The 19,629-nt window shown below is 42.7% G+C and overlaps 1 protein-coding gene across 1 annotated transcript in view; it reads right to left on the reverse strand.

The window, feature by feature from the left end:
* The window catches only part of DSCAM (DS cell adhesion molecule), a 607,645-nt gene that overhangs the window by 42,961 nt on the left and 545,055 nt on the right, over nt 1-19,629 (reverse strand). Inside the window, exons 22-27 of the mRNA XM_063083118.1 lie at nt 16,366-16,483; nt 14,832-14,995; nt 13,266-13,364; nt 9,597-9,785; nt 8,110-8,400; nt 5,619-5,795 (exon numbers count right to left, since the gene is read on the reverse strand). Of these exons, the coding sequence (XP_062939188.1) occupies nt 5,619-5,795; nt 8,110-8,400; nt 9,597-9,785; nt 13,266-13,364; nt 14,832-14,995; nt 16,366-16,483 (1,038 nt within the window). The remainder of the gene's footprint in view (nt 1-5,618; nt 5,796-8,109; nt 8,401-9,596; nt 9,786-13,265; nt 13,365-14,831; nt 14,996-16,365; nt 16,484-19,629) is intronic.

Below are 19,629 nucleotides of genomic sequence, written 5' to 3' on the forward strand. Positions count from 1 at the left end.
CTTTGGACAGGTTCTCTAGCTCCCTTGCCTTTCTGACCTTCAGTTTTCATGTCAGCAAAATGGAGCATAATAATGCCAAATTTATACTGGGCCTATTTGCATAGCTATTAAGAGACTAAAACAAGATAATGTATAGTAAAGTGTTATGGAGAAGGAAGAGGAGCGGAAAAGTGGAAACTGTTAGTACTCTGTTGATTAATACATACATGGTTCAATCAAATCTTGGAAAGGGGCACTGCAGGTGAACTAGGAGTATCACAGATAGGCCTTGCCCAGTTCCCGTGTTCTTTTGTGAATTGTTGCTTTTATTTTGATTTGCACATGGCAAGAAGGTAACCATCAACGAGGCAGCACATGATGCATCATGGCAGGGAAGGGCATACACCGGTCCCCAAGCACCGCAGCTGTGCAAATCCTGAGAGCCTGAGGTGCCTCGTATTTTGCAACCCAAATGTTTCTTTAAAAAAGGCTCATCTCATTCAGAGCCACATGACTAGAGTTTCGTGTTTGAATCCTAGTTAAGTAAAATGGAAAATGTTTGAAGTCAATAAGATATTGGGCAGCCACTTGCACACAGCCACACATACACAAGAAACAATTTGGGGTAGCAGACTTGACCTTGCTTTACCATCCATCAGAATCTTCATTTGTTGGCTCACCTTCAACAGTCCTGACTATTGTATGGAATTGAAATGGATCTCATAAAGCAGCTATTCTTGTAAGGACTGTAAACCTGCATTAAGTTTTTACAAGATCCCAAATAGGACTTCCAATCATCGGCATGCTGAGATGAAAGCTAATTTGAAAACTGTGGCCAAAAAAAAAAAAAAAAAAAAAAAAAAAATCCGAAAAAGAAAGCTGTACTTGTTGTCTGAGAAAACTGCAAACTGTACAAACATGGACAAAATAGACCCCCCAGGCAAGGCCAAGTTCCACGGCCAGGGCTGCTGCCCATGGTTCCCTCCTGACTGCCCGCTCCTGTCCCCAGCTCCACTGGCTGTCCCCAACTTGCCAGCAGCCCAGTGTTCCTTTTCTCCCAGATACAGAACTTTTTCTACTCAGTTCTGTCATAACAAGTTTGGAGTTGTGAAAGGATAATTTTATTAAGAAACGAAAGCAGAAAGAAAGAAAGGAGAGAGAGAGAAAGAAAAAGGGAAAGGAAAGAAAAAGAAAGGAAGAAAACACAAAGCAGAGGACTAAAGTGTTTCAGAGCACGGCTTATCTCAGCCCCAAGTTGAGCATTTATCAGCTCCGCAGCGAAGTCTCTAGGGGGCGCACTTCCTGTTTCTTCACTAACGAGCAACGTGGGACCCCCACGTGTATAGGGGCTCTATGCATTGGCACTGGGCAGTCTTTATTCACCTTAAGTGCACCTGAAGTCCAAGGGTCACTGGGCTCCTAGAAGCACAGTCCTCCTTTATATTAGAAAAGTTCAAATTGCTTTCTGGATTTTCAAATGAGGAGATCTTTCAGCTCATTTGCAGAACAAAGTTCAGACGCCTTTCAGCATCCCTTACAAGGCGCCCACGTGGAACCCTGAACCTGCATTCTCTCCCGGAAGGGGCTTCTGCAATTGATCAGTTTCATGCTATTAATCCATTTGAAAGCTTGTTTAAAATAATAAATACATATCCGTTCATGTGAAGAAAGTGAGGCATTTTGGCACAGAAGCATGGTCAAATTTTCATCATCCACCGATTTTTTTATCTTAAGCTTATTTGAAGTCTTGGAATTTTTTGGCTTGACACCGCCAGTTGACTCATACTGATTGGTGCCAACACAAGCTTGCATCCTCTTGGGCAAACTCATACTAAAGGAGGAAGCTTTTAGTAATATTGGGGTTGATTACTTGACATGGGAATCAAATTTTTATAAAGTTGGGGTTGCTAGGATCTTCAGTCCAGCTAGTGACTCTGTAACTGTGCACTTCAAAGGATCTAGAAGTTGGGGGAAAACCAGGGCATTATTAAAAGCAAATGTGGCTTCTGAACTCCTGGATAAGGTTATAGATTTTAAAAAAGTGAAGCACTTGCAGACAATTTAGACTTTAGGAGGCTGCTATGCTCTAAAATTAGTAAAGTACTCAAGAAAAAAGAATATAGGTTGGCTCAACTTTTTGAGTCCCAATTCCTTTACTTTTTAAAAAATATTTTTACATAAAAGAACATTATATTGTAGTCATCTAACTAGGTTGCTTGCCTATACAGTAAAAAATATTTTGCCTATAAATATTTTAGTAGTGCCAGCAATCAAACAAGGTCAAAATGAATTTTATCTTACATAATAACTCTAAAAACATCCATTAGGAACCCCCGCAATATTTTCTATAATTGAAATTTTCTTATTTCCATTTTTGATTCTGATAGGTGGTTGCTCAGGCAACATTGACATATTACTAAAAAAAGTTGTCTTTATTTTGGACAATAAAAATATTGCATGAAGCAATTCTCTCTTTAGAACCTGTAAGTATATTTCAACTTACTCTAACACAGGCACAGAATCTGTGCCTTATGTGGGTCAGGTGGTAATTGGGTGATTCTACTAATGAAGTGTGGATGTTTAATAGATGGTCACCTATCACTTTAAACTCGATGACTGCAGTTGTCCTCCGAGGGTGGGTTGGAAATATTTTATATCATTCATGAGCACTTCAGAGGCCCTGCAGGGCTAAAAGACAAAGAGGTCTTTCTGGGGCAAGGCTTGGCCTTTCACTGATTCCTCCTGTACAGCCCCAATCACTTAACTCTGTCTTTTTATGGCAGCACTTCCCACAGCTACAGAGAGATATGCCTTGTAAGCCTTGACCCATTGCCACTAAAGCATCACCTTCTGTTATTCTGGGATGGGGTCTTAGAAATCTTTTTTCTCTTCAGGACCTTGCCAAATTTGTGCGATCAGATAGAAATGGTTAATAAGAAAATGTGATCACTGGTTTTAAAAAGTGTTACATTTAGCACGTGGAAGACCCACAATGGTGTGCTGAATTAAATTTATATCAGTGTGTTAGCATTAAAACTGGCATTAGGAAGTGGTAAGGAACTGGGTGCCCAATACTTTGCATTCTTGCTGTTCCCTTTTCAGATTTTTGACTCAAGAAAGCTTTGCTAAGTGCCTACAAAGAAGTGCCTACAAAGTGCAAGACTGCAGATTCCTTTGTACGATGGCAGGTTACTTCTCTAGAATTCTTTGCTCCTTGGCATCTCTCATGAACACATCTTTGCCACAGCACTTATTTTTTTCCTACAGAAACCTTTGTGTTGGCTCTAGCTTTTCTCTTGCCCAAAGAAAACAAAACCATTTCTAGGGAATGAAAGACTGATGTGATGTATTGCTTTCTTTACCAAGCCAACTATAAAACACACCAGTGTCTAGAAGTAGAGATGCTGACAATCGAAATGCCAGTCCCAGGATGTTTTCTAGACATGGCCCTTGCAAAGCAATAACTAAATTTCAAGGAACTATTAAGAATAAAAATGAAGTTTGCATGGGTCTTCCATCAGTCTAACCCAAAGGTATTAGTAAGAGTCGGCAGCATCTTTAACTGTGCATGCTCTTGGCAAGGAAAAGCAAGGTTGAGGTGCTTGTGTTATGAGTAGGACAGGAAATATAAAACAATAGCCAAGAAGGAAGGAGCAAGCAACAGAAGCCAGAGAATAAAGAAAAAGCAAATTTGGTGAAGGGGTACACTGAGGGGAAGGATCGCCTAGATGTTTAACCCATTTGCTGCCAAATTCTTGTGGTTAAATAGAATCGTTTATAAGAAACTTTTACAGTTGTTTTAAAGAAATGTTACACGGACGATTCATAGCCTTCTAAGTGCAACTAGTTAAACATAGTTGTCTCACCACAACAAGGTCAGACCTTGGTACCTCAATAACAACTGCCCTAGGTCTCAGCCACTGGATTCTGCTATCCACGAAATAGAGTTATAAAAACCTCATTTTGGTATTTTAGCGATGAACACTTGTGAACAGAATCCAACATGATCCACTTTATACAAATTCTCAACTTATCGGGCCGTCTTATATTCTTGTAGTACTACTGTACTCAGCTCTTGGGTGGCCACGCTTCTCCTCCCAGCCAGGACTAATATCTCCCTCTTTTGCCCTTATGTAGGGTTTGCTGGAAGCCCTCCTTTAGCATTTGTGACATTTTTTGTTCTTTTACTGATAGATGCTTATGGGTCTACCTCCTATGTTGAACCCGTAATGATAAATATGCTAATTATCCTGATTCAATCATCATGTATTGTACACAGGTATTGATATTTGACTCTGTACCTCATAGATGTGCATAATCAATTATGTTTCAATTTTTAAAGAAGCCCAGAAAGTTCTTTCTTTTCATCTTTATGTATCAAGTACCTAGTACAATGTGTAGGATATAGTATTCACTTAAGTAATGTGTGCAAAATTAAAAGATAACTGACTAACATGATTTAGAAAGAGCATTTCAATATGATTGACGGTTCATCTGAAATATTGGGCTGCAGGAGATTTAAATAGAAGGGCTATTATAATGTAAAAATGGAGTGCAATGTACTTCAGATATTTTAATTTGTTGGTAGAGTGAAAGCCAATTGATAATAAGGTGTGTAAGAGTCCCACAAAGAGGAATGTGTGGAGGAGTGAAGACAGGCAGAAACGTAAGCACGTTCCACTGCTTTAATGGGATTACGGTAAAAGATTTACGTAAAAGGTCAATGTTTCCTAAACAACTCAGTGAGTTTGGAATATCACAGCTGTGCTTTAGGAGGAGTGCTTTCAGACTTGTTCCCTGAATGTAACTTTAAAGAATATATAGGATGCTGCACAGCATTACCCCACACTGCACTGATATTAAAATGCATACACCTTGTATACACACTTTACAAAAGAGGTGGTTTGGTTGAATACCCTGGCCAGTAAATGGCAAAGGGCTGGGGAGCACTTCTCCTGCACAGAGTTTTGCATTTGAGAGAACTCCTTGTCCTCACATTGCAGGGCAAACGAGAGTAAGGGTTGTTGGCCAGAGCTGAGAATAGACTCATCACACAGAGCTATACAGAGTCAGACGTTATAATAATGGTGTCTGTTAACAATGGATCTCATCTGGCCTTCTCCATCTTCTGTTATTTTTTTTCTTAGAGTGAAACTCTTACACTGGGCTTCAGCTCAAATTTCTAATTTGGGAAAGCGTGTGTTTTCTGTCTGACAATGCTCTCCCAGTAACATAAGCCCTCAATTTCGGCTTCCAGGCAATAAAATAACTCTCATTTCCATAGCAAATCTGATAGGTCTTTTCAAAGAAAGCCATAATTGGTGGCTTTGCTAGAACCAATGAAAACGAAAGAGAGTGGGGTTGAAAACCCATGAGAAATTAATTTTCTTTGCCTACCAACAGTTAGGATTTAGGGACATGTGAGAGGCTGGCTTTCACTCAATTTCTGATTGACTGAGACAGGAACATTTTTGTTGTTTCCCCCTAAAGCTCTCCAGTCATAGAATCAAGCAGCTGGGGAACATAGCTCAAAGAAGGAAAAGTCATTCTCCTTTGGGGTGTGTTGTCCCCCTGACCTCTCTCCCAATGGCCACAAATGGCAGGGGACCTGGGGGTGCATGGCCAGAGCCTTGACCCACCTCTCAGCCTCTTCAGCCTCTGCTCCCGCCGCCTCCTCCGCACGACCAGCAGGAGAACAAACAGCAGGAAGACCCCCACCAGGATACAGGAGATAGTCACCAGCATCTTGAGCCCTTCATTTGTCGTCAGCCCTTCCTCACTTTGGACAACCGACTTAATGAGTGGAGGAATTGTACCTGAAAGCAGGGCCACGATGTTAGATGGCTATTAATGAAGACGGCATGGCGGAGTTTTTAGGGATGACGGGTTACAGAGATTGCACCGTGTGATCTGGGGTGTCCGAGGTGATGAGAAATGAGAGGAACCTTTCTCTAGTTCCTGGCTAACGTAACTTGCTCACTTGTCTCCCTCTGCCCAAACTTCCAGCTTACACTATAGCACCTCTTTGAAAGAGACTTCATGTTGCAACATACTGCTGAGTGCAGGCACTTGAAAACATAATGTCCAGGCTTAGTGCTTACAAAAGCCAAGTACATTTACTTGAAAGTAAGTGTCCTCCTGACTGACACCCATAGTACAGGTGATGGAGGCTATTTGAAAAATTGCACATTAAAGAAGGAACAGTGGGTTTGGCAAATGCACAGAAGAGCGTCTGCAGGGAGACTACCAGAGACTCTGGCTTAAAGAAGCTTGAATGACTTTTAATTTGGTTATTCACTTGCTTTTTATCACAGGTGTAAGACCAAGTCTATTTTTAAAACCCTCATTTTAGGGAATAAGAGCTACAGACAACTTTTCAAAGGTGGCCCATCTAGGTCTCTAGCACAAGCTACTTATCGACCAGGCATTATTAAATTGTGCTATGAAATTTAGATTATTAAGAATTATAAGCAAACATAAAAGTAGAATGAACTCTGAGCTTTCTAAAGCTGTTTCTATCCAGAGGTTGAATACCATGGGTACAGAAATTTGAACACAGACATCCACTTTTTATGGGGTATGTATTTTCCCTCCCTCCATTATGTAAGATGCTCTATCCCACAGTATTTTCCATATAAAACAAGGGTCAGAAAGTCAGTGCTTTAGGAAAAATAATGCAAAAAGAATATAATTTTCCCCTGAGCAAAAATGGTCTTTATCTTGCATTTAGTAAGTAGAGCAGGGATAATAGAACCCTCAGCCCTCTATGATGTCTGCTAAGGCCAAAAAGAGTGTTTTTCTAACTTTACAGTGTTTTGGGCTGGAAACCCAAGTCTAGAAATACTCCTGACTGTCAGAAACCCAGGTAAGAGGCATTTAAGGGGTGCCCGTGAGGATTGGTTGGCCAAACTGAGACTACACAAGGACCAGCATTAACGACTGGCTGAGGAAACAGTAGAAGAAACAGTTGGATAAAAAAGTGGAAGATTCTGAAAGCTGACTGGTATAATTTAAGGCTAATTGTCAATGCTTGTTTCTCCTAAAATGAAAAAAATTCTTCAGGCAGATGTGACACAAGAGATATTAAAGCCATATATCCATGAAATTGGTTCAAAGAAATCTATAATCTTTTTCAAGGAAAATATAAATATTCATTCATATTTCTCAGTGTGATAAAATCATTTCAGATTTCTGAAAATTAAATGTAGCTCACAGGACTTTTCTGTACTTTGCAATCCTGGATAACGTGAGAATATTATATATTTTTTAGAAGACACACATTTAAATTCTGGGGAGTACTTTGTGAGTCAGAATCACAGTTGCAAATCCTATGCATGAGTAATTTCTAATTACATCATTAGCTGTGATCATATCACCAGCATGCACATTTAAGCCGAGTGCTCTGGTGTCTGCACCTGTTATAGAGAAGCTGCGAACCAGTGTGTGCACATTGCTAGCCGATAATCTTAACTATGAAATAAACTTATTAACTCAAATGTGTGTGTTAACAGAAGACTTAGGTGAACCCTTAAATGCTAAGAAAAGTGTTTAAGTGTTTGACAAGTGTCAAAGTCCTTTATTTTGTAAGACCAAAGAATGAAACCACATTGGGGGAGAAACCAAGTTGGAAGTTCTGCTCTGCCTGTGGCTACTCTATTTCCACTGGGACCCCTGTTCCCTCTCAGAGACTAACATAAGTTCCTTTATCATGAAAAACTGTTTTCTCACATGCAGTTTAAGGGCTTAATGAGAGAAAAACAGAAAGTTGTTATGTGGATTGGGATGGGGTGGGGAAAGGGTGGAGACAATAAAAGCAGTGTTAGCTTGCAGTCACGGACAAAGGCACAGAACCACATGGCAAAGAATCCTGCAGCTCCAGGAGAATCACTCCTGTAGCAAGACTCCCCAGGGAGGCTCCCTTTGGCCCTCTGTCCCTTATTTCTGGACACACAGTGATGGTCATCTGGGTGCAATGAACTAGGGAGCTCAAGAGAGGCCACTGAATGGCCCTGAAGCCAACTGGGCACTGGTCATACGTGGCAAAGATGAATGTTCAGTGGGACGAGGACTGGACGCACACATGCACATCCCCCAGACACAGATGGGAGGCGGCCGGGCCAGCCAGCTTACTGCCATCATAGGTGAGCGTGGCGAAGGTGGTCTGCTTCTCTGCGCAGCCGGCGCTGTTGCACGCCCGCATCTGCAGCTCGTACCAGGTGGCCTCCTGCAGGTCGTACAGAATGTAGGACTTGGAGAGAGAGGTACGCTGAGCTGTGGTCCACACTGTGGTTCCAAAGGGCCTGTACTCCAGCGTGAAGGAGGTGATGGGGCAGCCACCATCGTTCCAACCGATGAGGTTGAGCCTTACACGCGTGGTGTTGATGCTGGCAAAGAGCTCTTGCTCCTTGGAGAACTGGGGCTCTGGGGAGAGTGCACATGGGAAGTCAGCCCACACGGGGCCAGTGAATGCCCTCAAGGTGTTCATACCATTCCCTCGGCTGCTTTCTACACCCAGGCCAGGAGCTCCGGCCACATCTGGGTCACAGGCCACCTGCAATGTGTCTGCTGTTAATAGAGACTTTATGGACAATGGCCTTTCTCCAACCATAATGGCCTAGGGGTGAGGGGGAAAATGGGTGGGGGGAGGTTATTTTTGTGTATCTTAGAGTCCCCTGAAGGACAATGCTGTTTTCACATACGAGTTTCCCTCAGTGGTTCACGCACTGTAGTGTGCTGGGCTGGCCTGCTTCCACCCTCACGTGGATGGACCTGACTCAAGAGAAGACAGCTGGATTTGGGAAGCATCAGCAGGTATTCCTCACTAGCCAAATACTTGCACTGGAGCCCAGGGACCTAATGATTCGGACTGTGCATCAATTAGTCCCTTCTCATCTGAACCTACCACTTGTTATTCAAAACACTGGCACCAGATACCACCCTAATCCTCCCAGCTCCGGCTCTCCTGCAGTCTGAGGCCACCCCACCCAGTAAGGTTCAGACGTGAGGGAGACCGAGGAAGACCTCCTCTTCACCTCCCAACCACAGTCACACAAGCTCATGTGAGTACATCCTTCCCTCTTCCTGCCGTTGCCCAGGTGCAAAGTTCACCTCTGAATGTCAGTTCCCTGGGGCTTATTTCCTTAAGTGTCCATGTGTTAGGTAAAAACCCAGCCCAATTATTGAAATGTTAATAATTTATCCCAGGCATTCCCTGCCTGAAAAGTGGGGACTATGAGGCAATGAAAAATTTATAGGAAGACGGGGCTGTCAATGTGACTAAGGAAAAAAGTTGCTCCCCCCCAAAGGGGTGAGAGGTCAAAGGTTACATTTAATGGCTGCCCAACCTTGGCACTTTATGTTGGCACCAAAACTCTTGATTTTCAAATGGCACTGTTCTTTATAATTGCAAATAAAATAACAACAACAACAAAAAGAACCAGAATACTCTCAGGACTGGCCACCTCTCTGAGTTCACTGTGACACCGCTGGACTGTTTGCAGAATAACAAAGTTCAAGTACACAAACAAGTGCACAGATACATGATACATCTTTTAAGATCTCACCCCCTTCTTGCTGGAAGACAGAGGAGATCTAGAAGGACCAGAAGGCACACCTACCTTTCCCTAATGTTTTTGCTTCTATGATTTCACTTATACGGCCTGGTCCCACTCCGTTTTGGGCAGTAAGAGTGAACTTATACCACGTCCCACATTTCAGATTTTCCAAGCGGTAAGAACGTTCACTTGGGCTGATGGGGAAACTCCCCCACTGCTCGCTGTTGTCCTCGGAATACTGCAGGATATACCCTTCAGAAAATGAGAAACGTTCACACGAGCGTTATTTGCTTTCCACTGGAAACTGACTCATGTTTGCACTCTGTATGGGTCATGGGAGAGTTCTCAGAATTGGAGCATTTTCAGAAGAGAACATGTTAAATCTTCCTGATTTCAGGAAACAGTCCAGTCTGGGAGAAGGCCCGTGGTATTTGGATTATTGAGGGATTTAGGCCACACCAGATGGTATTGCAATGGTAGTACTGCTGGACAATGTGAAGAAAGTAAAACTACTTTTCTGCTTATTCCCTTTGAGAGCCTCATTAGACAGCAGATAAGGAATGCTGGACAGCTAAATGCCTGCCCTTCAGAGCTTGTGTGCCTGAATCCTTGGGCACAGACACAGGCTGAAGCCAAATTACCTCTGAGAGAACCAAAGCTCTGGAAAAGGGATATGTTTATCAATGGGAGTAAAAAGCCCCTTGACCATCCCCTCCCCATATATTACTGCTCTGACAGTCCACAGACGCTAGAGGAATTGGCTTAAGCTCTGTAGCCATCTCAGCATTTCAATGGTGACCTGGGTTCTCCTTAGTTTCAAAAATTCCTCCAACAATTCATTTCTCCACGTGACCATTATTATCTCTATTTCTACAACTACTACTAACAACAGTCCATTTCTTGAGCACGCCCTATGTGCTAAGCATTGTTCTAGCCTCACACAGCCCCATGAAATAGTGATGACTACCCCACAGCGCAGATGAAGACCTGAGGTTCAGAGAGGTTAAGTGTTGAGCCCCAGGTCCTGTAAGGAAGATTTAATCTCTACCGTCACTCTCTGCCTTGTTAGCTCCTTTATCCCTGTTTTCTGCAACCGCATTCCTGGGGCAAACATGTCCTCTCTGCTGTGTCCCTGTTTCCTAAATGCTCACAGCCACACAGACTGGAGCTAGCCTGCCTGTACAGGGTGTCCTCATGCCAATGGAGTGGGGATCTTCTACCCAGCCTTGTGGAACTCCAGGCAAAGCACTTCTCACCCTCGACACTATGGTATCTCCTAACCACAAATGGGCAGCATTAAGTGCTTTCCAAACCCCTCATGGGGCAATCATGCATCTCTGATTCCTCCTTCTGTGGTCATGGTCAGTAGCTTCCCTCCTCCTCTGGCTCCCTGTGGCCATGGGGTCCCTCCTTCCTGAGCCTCATATTCTCTCCTGTGTTGCTATGTGTTAAATGTTTCCCCCAAAAGTTCCTGTATTGGAAACCTGAGCCCCATTGTAACAGTGTTAAGAGGATGGGAAATCTGATTACAGTATTTGAAAGGTGGAGCCTTTGAGAGGTGATTGGCTCATGAGGCTGTTACTCTTGTGAAAGGATTAACCCATTCATGGGGTAGTGAGTTATCATGGGCGTGGCTCTGATGGCTTTGTAAGGAGAGCCAGGGAGAAGGTTAGCTCTCTCTTACTCAGCCATTCTCACATGTGACACCCTGGTCACCACGGGACACTATAGAGGGTTCCCACCCGGAAGAAGGCCCTCACCAGATATATTTGTTTCCTGGACTGTGGACTTCTGGCCTCCAAAAATATAAGAAATAAACCTATTTTCTTTATGCATTACCCAGTTTCAGTATTGCATTATAAGCAACGGAAATGGACTAACACATGTGTGCTCCTCATCTGAGCTCCTCTAAGTTCCCATAGCACCCGACATATGACACCTGTGACCTCGGTGCTCTTGTTGTCACCTACCGACCTCCACTCCAGCTGCCCTACGTGACCTGGGGATTGCGCCTCCCTCCTAATTTCCACCATGTAAGCCACCTTGGAAAACTCTTCTAACCCTTGGTGAGAGGCCCACGTGGTTCCTTGCTCCCTTGTGTTGTCTGTGACATCAGTGTCCAACAGCACAGGCATGCCGAGGTATGACACATCCCTACACCAGTGCTACAGTCACTGCTGTATTTCAGGGATGCCCTGGTTACCTCTGTCTTGGAAACTCCTCCTTACTGAAGCTAGGTTCATCTCTAACACCCTGCACTCTCTGCCCTCCTTGTTTTGCCTGTCCCACGCTTTCATGGTTACAGAACCCACACTTCATCGCATTTGAGGCTGCAGCCGAGGGTCCCTCAAGCCCTGCCTCAGGTGCCCCATTTTTTGTCTTTTTTCCTGTACGGACAGGTCCTCTTACCAGCCCAGAACCATTGGTAGGTCATTTCAATAAGGAAGCTAGTGTCCCTCGCTGTTTGGACTTCTGGCCACACTTCTCTTGACAGTCACCAACTTTGGTAACCTGCAATTCGTTTTTCTTCCCAGCCATCCAGCATCACTTAAGAAAGTCATTAAACTGCGATAACTGTGACCACTACCATTTGTGCCCTGTATCTGCAGCTGGGTCCCTGCTGCTGTTTGGCCACAACTTTGTTCATCTAATGACTCCCTGTGCATTTCACATGGCAGCTGTTACAAACCTAGCCCACGCTCCTCAAACCCACAAACACAACCTCCCCCTAATCATCCAACTATTTTAAAAAAGTGACCTCAGCAATTTTTTCCCTAAAATAAAAGGAAGATTCTCCCTTTACCCATGGAGTTCTGATATATGTTTAAAAACTGGCTTTTGGAGGGGGAAAAAGTGCCTTGATTCGTAGCATTTCAGATTGCAGTGGTGTGTGGATATTCCTGGTGTGGTTGCACCACTGAGCACAGAGATGAGAGGAGAAGGGACATCTCACCCTCAGGAGCTGGATGCAGCTGGCTCCAGCACACCTCTGGCTTCACCTTGCATGTCCCTGTATTTCCAGGTGTCTTCTCCTCTCTCAGAAGAAAGGGTGTTCTCTGCCTGCAGAAGTCTAAGTCCCCATCCTCTCACCTGCACTGGAACTGTTTTTGTGACTCGGGCCCTAATTTCTGTGCATCTTCTGTCTCTTGCTCTGGACTAAATCCCTTTTCCTGGTCTACAAATCAATCAGAATAATGTCTTCCAACTACCCATATGCTAGGATTAACACACTACCTTGTTTCCTCAGTATAAACCACATTTATACTTCTCTACTATGCATTAATTGTAAAGGCTTTGTGCAAGTAGATTATTTCTCATCTAAACTCTAGGTCCTGTTTTTTAGTACATTATAAGTAATTTGGGTTACCAGAATAAATGCTATAGTGTTGATAAAAGGGAAAATAAACAGTATTAAGAATCCCAGGGGAGAGACTACCAAATTTCTTTTCTCTGTCTCTCTCTCTCTTTTGTATTTGTTCATATATCACTCAGACTCGATGCACCAGAATGATTTTGTGAATGGGATTCCTTGGATGAATGATTTGAGTTTCAAGAAATCATATAGAAACAGATACATAGTTTCCTTGCTTAGGTAATGGAAGAATTAATTATATACACATTTTTTTTTGGAGAATAAACCAACAACAAGCAGTTATTTGATAAAGAGGTACCACTTATTGACCTGCAGATAATACAATGAATCAACCATTGTGGGTGGCCTCTGTCTTTTACCTCTGATGGAGCTGCCCCCGTTGTCCCCAGGGAGCCAAGAGAGGGTAATGGAGGAAGACGTGGTTTTGGAGACTGTGAGCCGAGGCTGGTCAGGTGGAACTAGAGGGAAACAGTTTTTACAAAACGGGAGTTAGTTTTCCACATTTTAAAAAATCTCCTTTAACAGTAATTTACGGAATCATTGTAAATAAGTGTTTCAGGTTGCCAAAATACGTAAAATATCTTCTGTTAAGATGTCTATTTAGTTGATATCATGGACTAAGGAGGGAGAACAGTGCCAATCTATTCTTTAAAGAAAATTCAGCCGCATTTCTACTTGGATTCATCTCTAACTCATTTCCTCACCAATTCCTTGAATTTCTGAGTTATTCACCACTAATTGAAATTTTCCTTAAACTTATAAGGACACATGCACTCTTTCACTGTGAGTTTCAGCCATGAAATTCAAGTGGAAACAATGAACAGCATCCTCTTCTGTTCTTCTCAGGGATGGGGAAGGGGTAGGGAGAGAAGCAGCTAGTGGGAAAAAGAGCACGAGCCAAACACCCATGTGAGGTTTTCAGAATACACACTTCCAAACAACGGGCCTCGATGTTATCGTGGACTGTCTCTGAGGATGAAAACACTGAAGAAATTTAGACTCAGGATATCCACATTATATAGAAAGTATCACATAAAATGCCCTTCTTTCTTCCTGAGAGAAGCCTGATGTATTGACCCAAAGACCTAAAAAACTGACCCATCTCTCCAGAGTCATAATATATTGTCTATTTTCCAAAATGCCCTGGAATTCTCCTGACTTCAATTTACTTGACATTCAAGATCAATTCTGCAGTATTTTTAGTTCTTCCCCTCTCATCCCACTGAGGACAGTATTGATTTTTATTTTTACTTGCTGTAATCTATTAATGTGACAACACCTAAGTCCAAAGAAGCATACCCTTTGATTTTCCTAGTAATAAAACATCACTGTGCATCCAAATCTGAACCCAATCAATGGCCACTTGGGATTTTACACATAATTTTAATACAACAGTCTTTTGAAATTGTTCTGCACATTTTGTGTATTATATAGAAAACTAAATACCTTGTATTAAATACACAGTTAAATATTATAGCAATATAATCAGAGTTTTAATTAGTGTACTTTTTACATACATTGCATATAAAAATTGAGTAAATTAGCAGACATAAAAAACTACAATTCAGACTTATTCTTTGTGTTTTCTGCATTATACTTATACATACTAATGGAAGCACAATTAATGGAAGTTATTCAGAAGGACTTTTTCAGAGATGCACAAATAAAGAAAAAAGAGACTAAGCATTTTATATGCAAAAATGTATTGCATCCCAGTATTCTCTTTGGAATTGTGAATGCATTTTTTTCTTCAATTTGCTTAATTATATTTTTCAAAATGAACATGTATTTTTTTTTTTTTTTTGGTAATATGAAAACAGAAGTTAGTTTCTTATAAGGCTGATTTTTAAATTTGTTCAATTTTACTCTGCATATAAGGTATACATGCAAAAGATATTATTAAATAGAGTCCCCAAATTTTGTACCTTGCACTTGTAAATTTAAAATAATTTCATCTGATCCCCAGTTGTTGTTGGCGATGCAGCTGTAGTAGCCAGAATCTTCTGCTTTCACCGTGCGGATAATGAAGCTTCCATTGCTGAAGATGCTCCTTCGCCCATCAATCGTCACTAGACTGGGTGTCCCGTTACTACCTCACAGGAAGAAAAATGCACAGATTAAAGAAATTACAATCCAAATTAGCTGAGGCTGGGGAAAAGCATAAAGACTCTCTGAAGCAAACAACATATTTGGAAGTTAATATTTCCTGTCTTATGATGGAATTGAACTATGATTTAATAATGAAAATAATCAAAAGCTGATTTTTTCTTTTAAAAAAATAATATGTTGAAAGCTAAGTCTATGGCAAGGACCTGGCCTCTGGTTCGAGTCGGTGGCTCCTCACACATGCAATGACCAGCACATCCCCAATGGGGTTCTCTTTTCCCTGCCTTGTAGGCTCTGGCAACTTCTTCTTTTGGCAATTCTGGACATTCCTGCTGGGAGCAGAAGCTCCGATTTGACCAAATCATATAGGGGAGACTAAATCTTGGGATTTCTTATAGATTCACTTAAAGTCACAATTCATACTGATTTGGACATTAAGAAAATGAAATGTGGCATAACAAGATGATGATGAACTGACCTTAGTACAGAAAAAATTCCCTGGCCAGCAGAGCCACTGCCCTGGTGGTAGATTGTCCCACTGCTGGGATGATTCTCACATCAGGCAGAATGCCAACATGACCTTGGGAGCTTACATATTTACTTTGGATTAACTGACTTTAAATACGATGAAAAAAGTGGTCACTGGACTAAGCCCATTATTTCAATAGTTTATGCCTTTTTTAAGGAGTGCTTTTGTTTGAAAAAAGGCACTCTTCGGAATCCATTATGTTAAATCTCTATGTTCATAAATGAATTCTCTTGACTCTTTATTTACATCCTAATTTTTCCTCTGAGAAGAGATAAAGCACTTAAAAAAGTTATATGGGCAAAATACATCTCATCCAATTTCTCTCTTCTATTTTGGCTGTTATTATTTTAATCCTTACTATTGAGTATGGAAAACTAGATTTTATGTTAGCAAAGCTCTAAAGTATTTTATTTCTTAAAGTTATTTCTCAGAGCATTTGAGTTAGGGTTAGTTAGTTCATCACTTCTGAGGAAGGGATAGTATTAAGTCTCACGATTACTTTGGGTACATTTGTCACAGTCATGCAGACGATTTTCCTTATGAGGTACAGAAAACATCTGCAATGATTACCCGATTGGTTAGACTATTTTCCTTGCCAGCATCCTCTTATGAATTTAAAGGCTCTGAATTTATAGAGGACTAACACAATACACCAGATCCTTTCCATGCTAAAGCTGAGATTCCTTCTTCACCCTCACCTCAGAGGAGTGATCTTTCACTAATATAAATGAATACAAAATTAGAAGACAGCTAGACCCAAAATGGGTATGTCAGACCTAATCTCTTAGGGTTTCATCACAGGCATACATTGGGTTACTGGTTACCTGTCTTTCATCCATTTTACTGCAGGAGAAGGGTCCCCAACAGCTTTACAGGGCAAGACAATGTCTTTCATCCATGGAGTAGTCACTGTCCCACTGAAGGTTAGTATTCTTGCAGGAGCTGAGCACCAAACAGAGCAGAAACCTGATTATTCCATAGACTTGTCTATACAGAGGCCAAAATGACCTTCCCAAATAGAGCAACTCCCCCAAACAGCGAGTGAAGTCAACTAACCTTACAACTGTCAATTAATGTTACAATTCTCTGGTATCAAGGCTACAAAAGATTTTCATCTTAAGAACATACAAATAACTGAAAATCCCCATTGTAGTACTTTTTTCTTCTATTGACTAAACATGAAGAGTCCCAATTCAACATTTGGGGCTTCATAAGCCAAACAGCTCCAAGCTGTGTTTTCTATGAGCCCAATTATATTTCTAAGTACTTTATGAAGAAATTTATCTCAAATTTATTCACCAAAACTGTACATTAAAATACACTTTTAATATCTGAGAGAGTAGACAATACAAAACCTACAGCCTTCAAAGACAGGAAGAAGTAAAACTGGAGCAATTTATATTTATCAGTTTTGTGGGACTTTCCCAACTTTATTATATCAGCTTAATCTTCAGTACACACATTGAAGAAAATGAACATTTTCAGAGTGGTCTCTCTTGAAAAACAACCATTTGCTTGGGGCAGTGATTCAGATGCCCAAACAAGAGTACCTGCCAGGGGCATCTGGCATGGCACAGACCCAGGAGACAGGATAAAGACCAGGGTGAACGCTTGAAGACCATAGTGGCCAGCAGTGACAGGTTCCTAGTGCTACCTCCTTGAATGAGTCACAAAAGCTGGCAGAGACTCCCAGATGCAAGTCTTCCAGAGGAAAACAATCTGTCAATCTTTGCCATACACTGGGATGCTACTTTCCGGGGTGTGAACTGGAGTCAGAGGCTGACCCCTTCCATTATTTTAGCCAACATGCTTCAGACACTGTCATGGTGTGGGGACATAGAGATGGAAGAGACAGGAACTCCCTCTAGGAGCTCAGCCTGGCTAGATGCACAGACATGAAGACCACAGGTGGAAGGCAGCCTCAGTCTGATTCTGGACCCATAAAAATGGAGACAGTGTTGGGACCCCTGTGCCATGGAGGGCTTGAGTGTTTGCACTGGCTAAGGGGCATGGGGAGGAGCCTCTGCAGAGGAGCTCTAAAATCCCAGGAAAGGCAGGGTTCTCAGAACCAACTCACTATGGAGCCATCCTGGTGTAGAATGCCAGCCATGGTCATTAAGGTCTAACAGTTAGAACAACATCTGCTTTTGATCTGAGAACTATGGGCAAGAGTAGAGAAAAAGAGGAAATGCCAGATGACTCAGAAGCTGGACCTCACTTTTTGTGCAGTAAACATTGCAGCAAAACCTGAGTTTGAAGCAATTTCCCCCGATTGCGGTGGAGTTCGACTCTATCCCATTCGATTCCATTATAATTCTTTAATATGCTGGTCATAGCTCCTTCCATTAATTCTAGGACTTATGAATAATTTCCAATCAGCAATTTCAAAAACACAGGCTAGAAATACTTCATCTTCACACCCAACACACCCCATTTCTAGAACTAAATGCCCACTTGAGGCATGTGGAAATGAAAGGATCCTAGCCTAAAATCCATGACTGAGCAACAGAACACACCAGACCTGTGGTTCTCAAACTGGGGTAGGCAAGAGAATCACCTGGAATCTTTATTTAAAAGTGAAGATTAGCACCTTGGCCTTGTTGATTCAATGGATCTTTGACGGGTTCAGCAGTCTGTCTTTAATGAGCAACTCTAGTCCACCTGCGAGCCCGACATCCTCAGATTCTCACGCTGTTCTCAGCCGTGCAGCCATGCTCTCAGGCCTCCCTCTGCCCTGGACTCCTTCCCAGGATGGGGCTCCTCCAGGACTAGTTCCAGGGCTCCATTCTGCCACAGTCTGGATTTTGGACCCTGCTACCTGTTGACAAACTGCTCCTGGCCTGCCTTGATCTCCTGAAATCTACAAGATAACCTGCTCCAATCTGCTGTTTGTGAAACTCCACAGCCCTCTCAGTTGGACCTTTCAGCCTTAAAGGGGTGTCAGTGCCTGGGGCTTCTGGGTGGCAGCTGTGAGACTGAACATCTGCTCCATCCTCAAGGCATTCTCTAGCTCAGCCCCTTTCCAGAAAATCTGTCTAGATCAACCCTAACTCTGGTTGTAACTCCCTTGAGCACGAGAAGCTGAACATTTCTGGAGAAGTCCATGCAACACAGCGCTAGGAGACTGCTGAACACCACGGTCCCCAGCCCCACTGGAATCTAGCACTCCTCACTGGTCTTACTGTTTCCCTAGTAAATTCCCTCCCACCCCCCTACAACAGTGACCTCCTACTGTCCCTCCTCTTCTCAGACTTCAGACCCTCCCTCCATCCTCCCCCAAATTGTCTAATACTTGATAGAAAAAATAGAAAACACTGCTGGGAATCCTGCATTTCCTGCCACCTAATCTATAAATCCACTTGGGTTTCCTCTGCCAAACCTCAGTCCTGTACTCCTCAGCTCTTTTATATTATCAACCTCTCCCCCTCTACTGGAGTCTTCCCATGACTACACAAACATGTTTGATAGCAGACATAACAAAAAATAGATAAAACCAGAACCTTTGCCGGTGAGACCCTACTGTCCCTCCAGCTCTTGCTCGTTGTCACTTCTTCCCGATGACGATGACATATGTTGAATGAACATTCCCCCGAGTCTGTCCACTTCCTCACTTCCCGCTTCCTTCTCGCCTGTCCAGGCTCACGTCTGTCTGCGTGCCCCTCCCCACCCCACCAAAGCTGCTCTCAGGGAAGTCAGTGAGTTCCTCCTGTGGCCAGACCCAAGGGCATTTTTGGCCTTGTTTCACTTGACCTTCTGAGCAGCAGCTGCCTCAGCTGACCACGCCCTCCTTCTGGAAGCATCTGGAATTTGCTGCATAACATCCTCCTGTTCTCCCGCCTCTCTGGCCTTACACTTTTTTCTTTGCCTTTTCCTAGCCCCGTTCCTCCTCAGAGCTGATGCTGGACCTTAATCTCCTCCAGCTCCCCTCTGTCTCTCAGGTGATCTTACATCCCAGGTAGTGGGGTGTCCAGATGCTGACCACTCTGCCAGATGTTCTCCTAAGCACCAGTACATGCCCCCACTGCACAGACACCTCCACGTGATGATTCTCAGCACCTTGGATTGAACACGCCCAAATGCCCGCATCT

The sequence above is a fragment of the Cynocephalus volans genome, chromosome 1 (genome assembly GCF_027409185.1).
Source record: "Cynocephalus volans isolate mCynVol1 chromosome 1, mCynVol1.pri, whole genome shotgun sequence".
Lineage (NCBI taxonomy): Eukaryota > Metazoa > Chordata > Mammalia > Dermoptera > Cynocephalidae > Cynocephalus > Cynocephalus volans.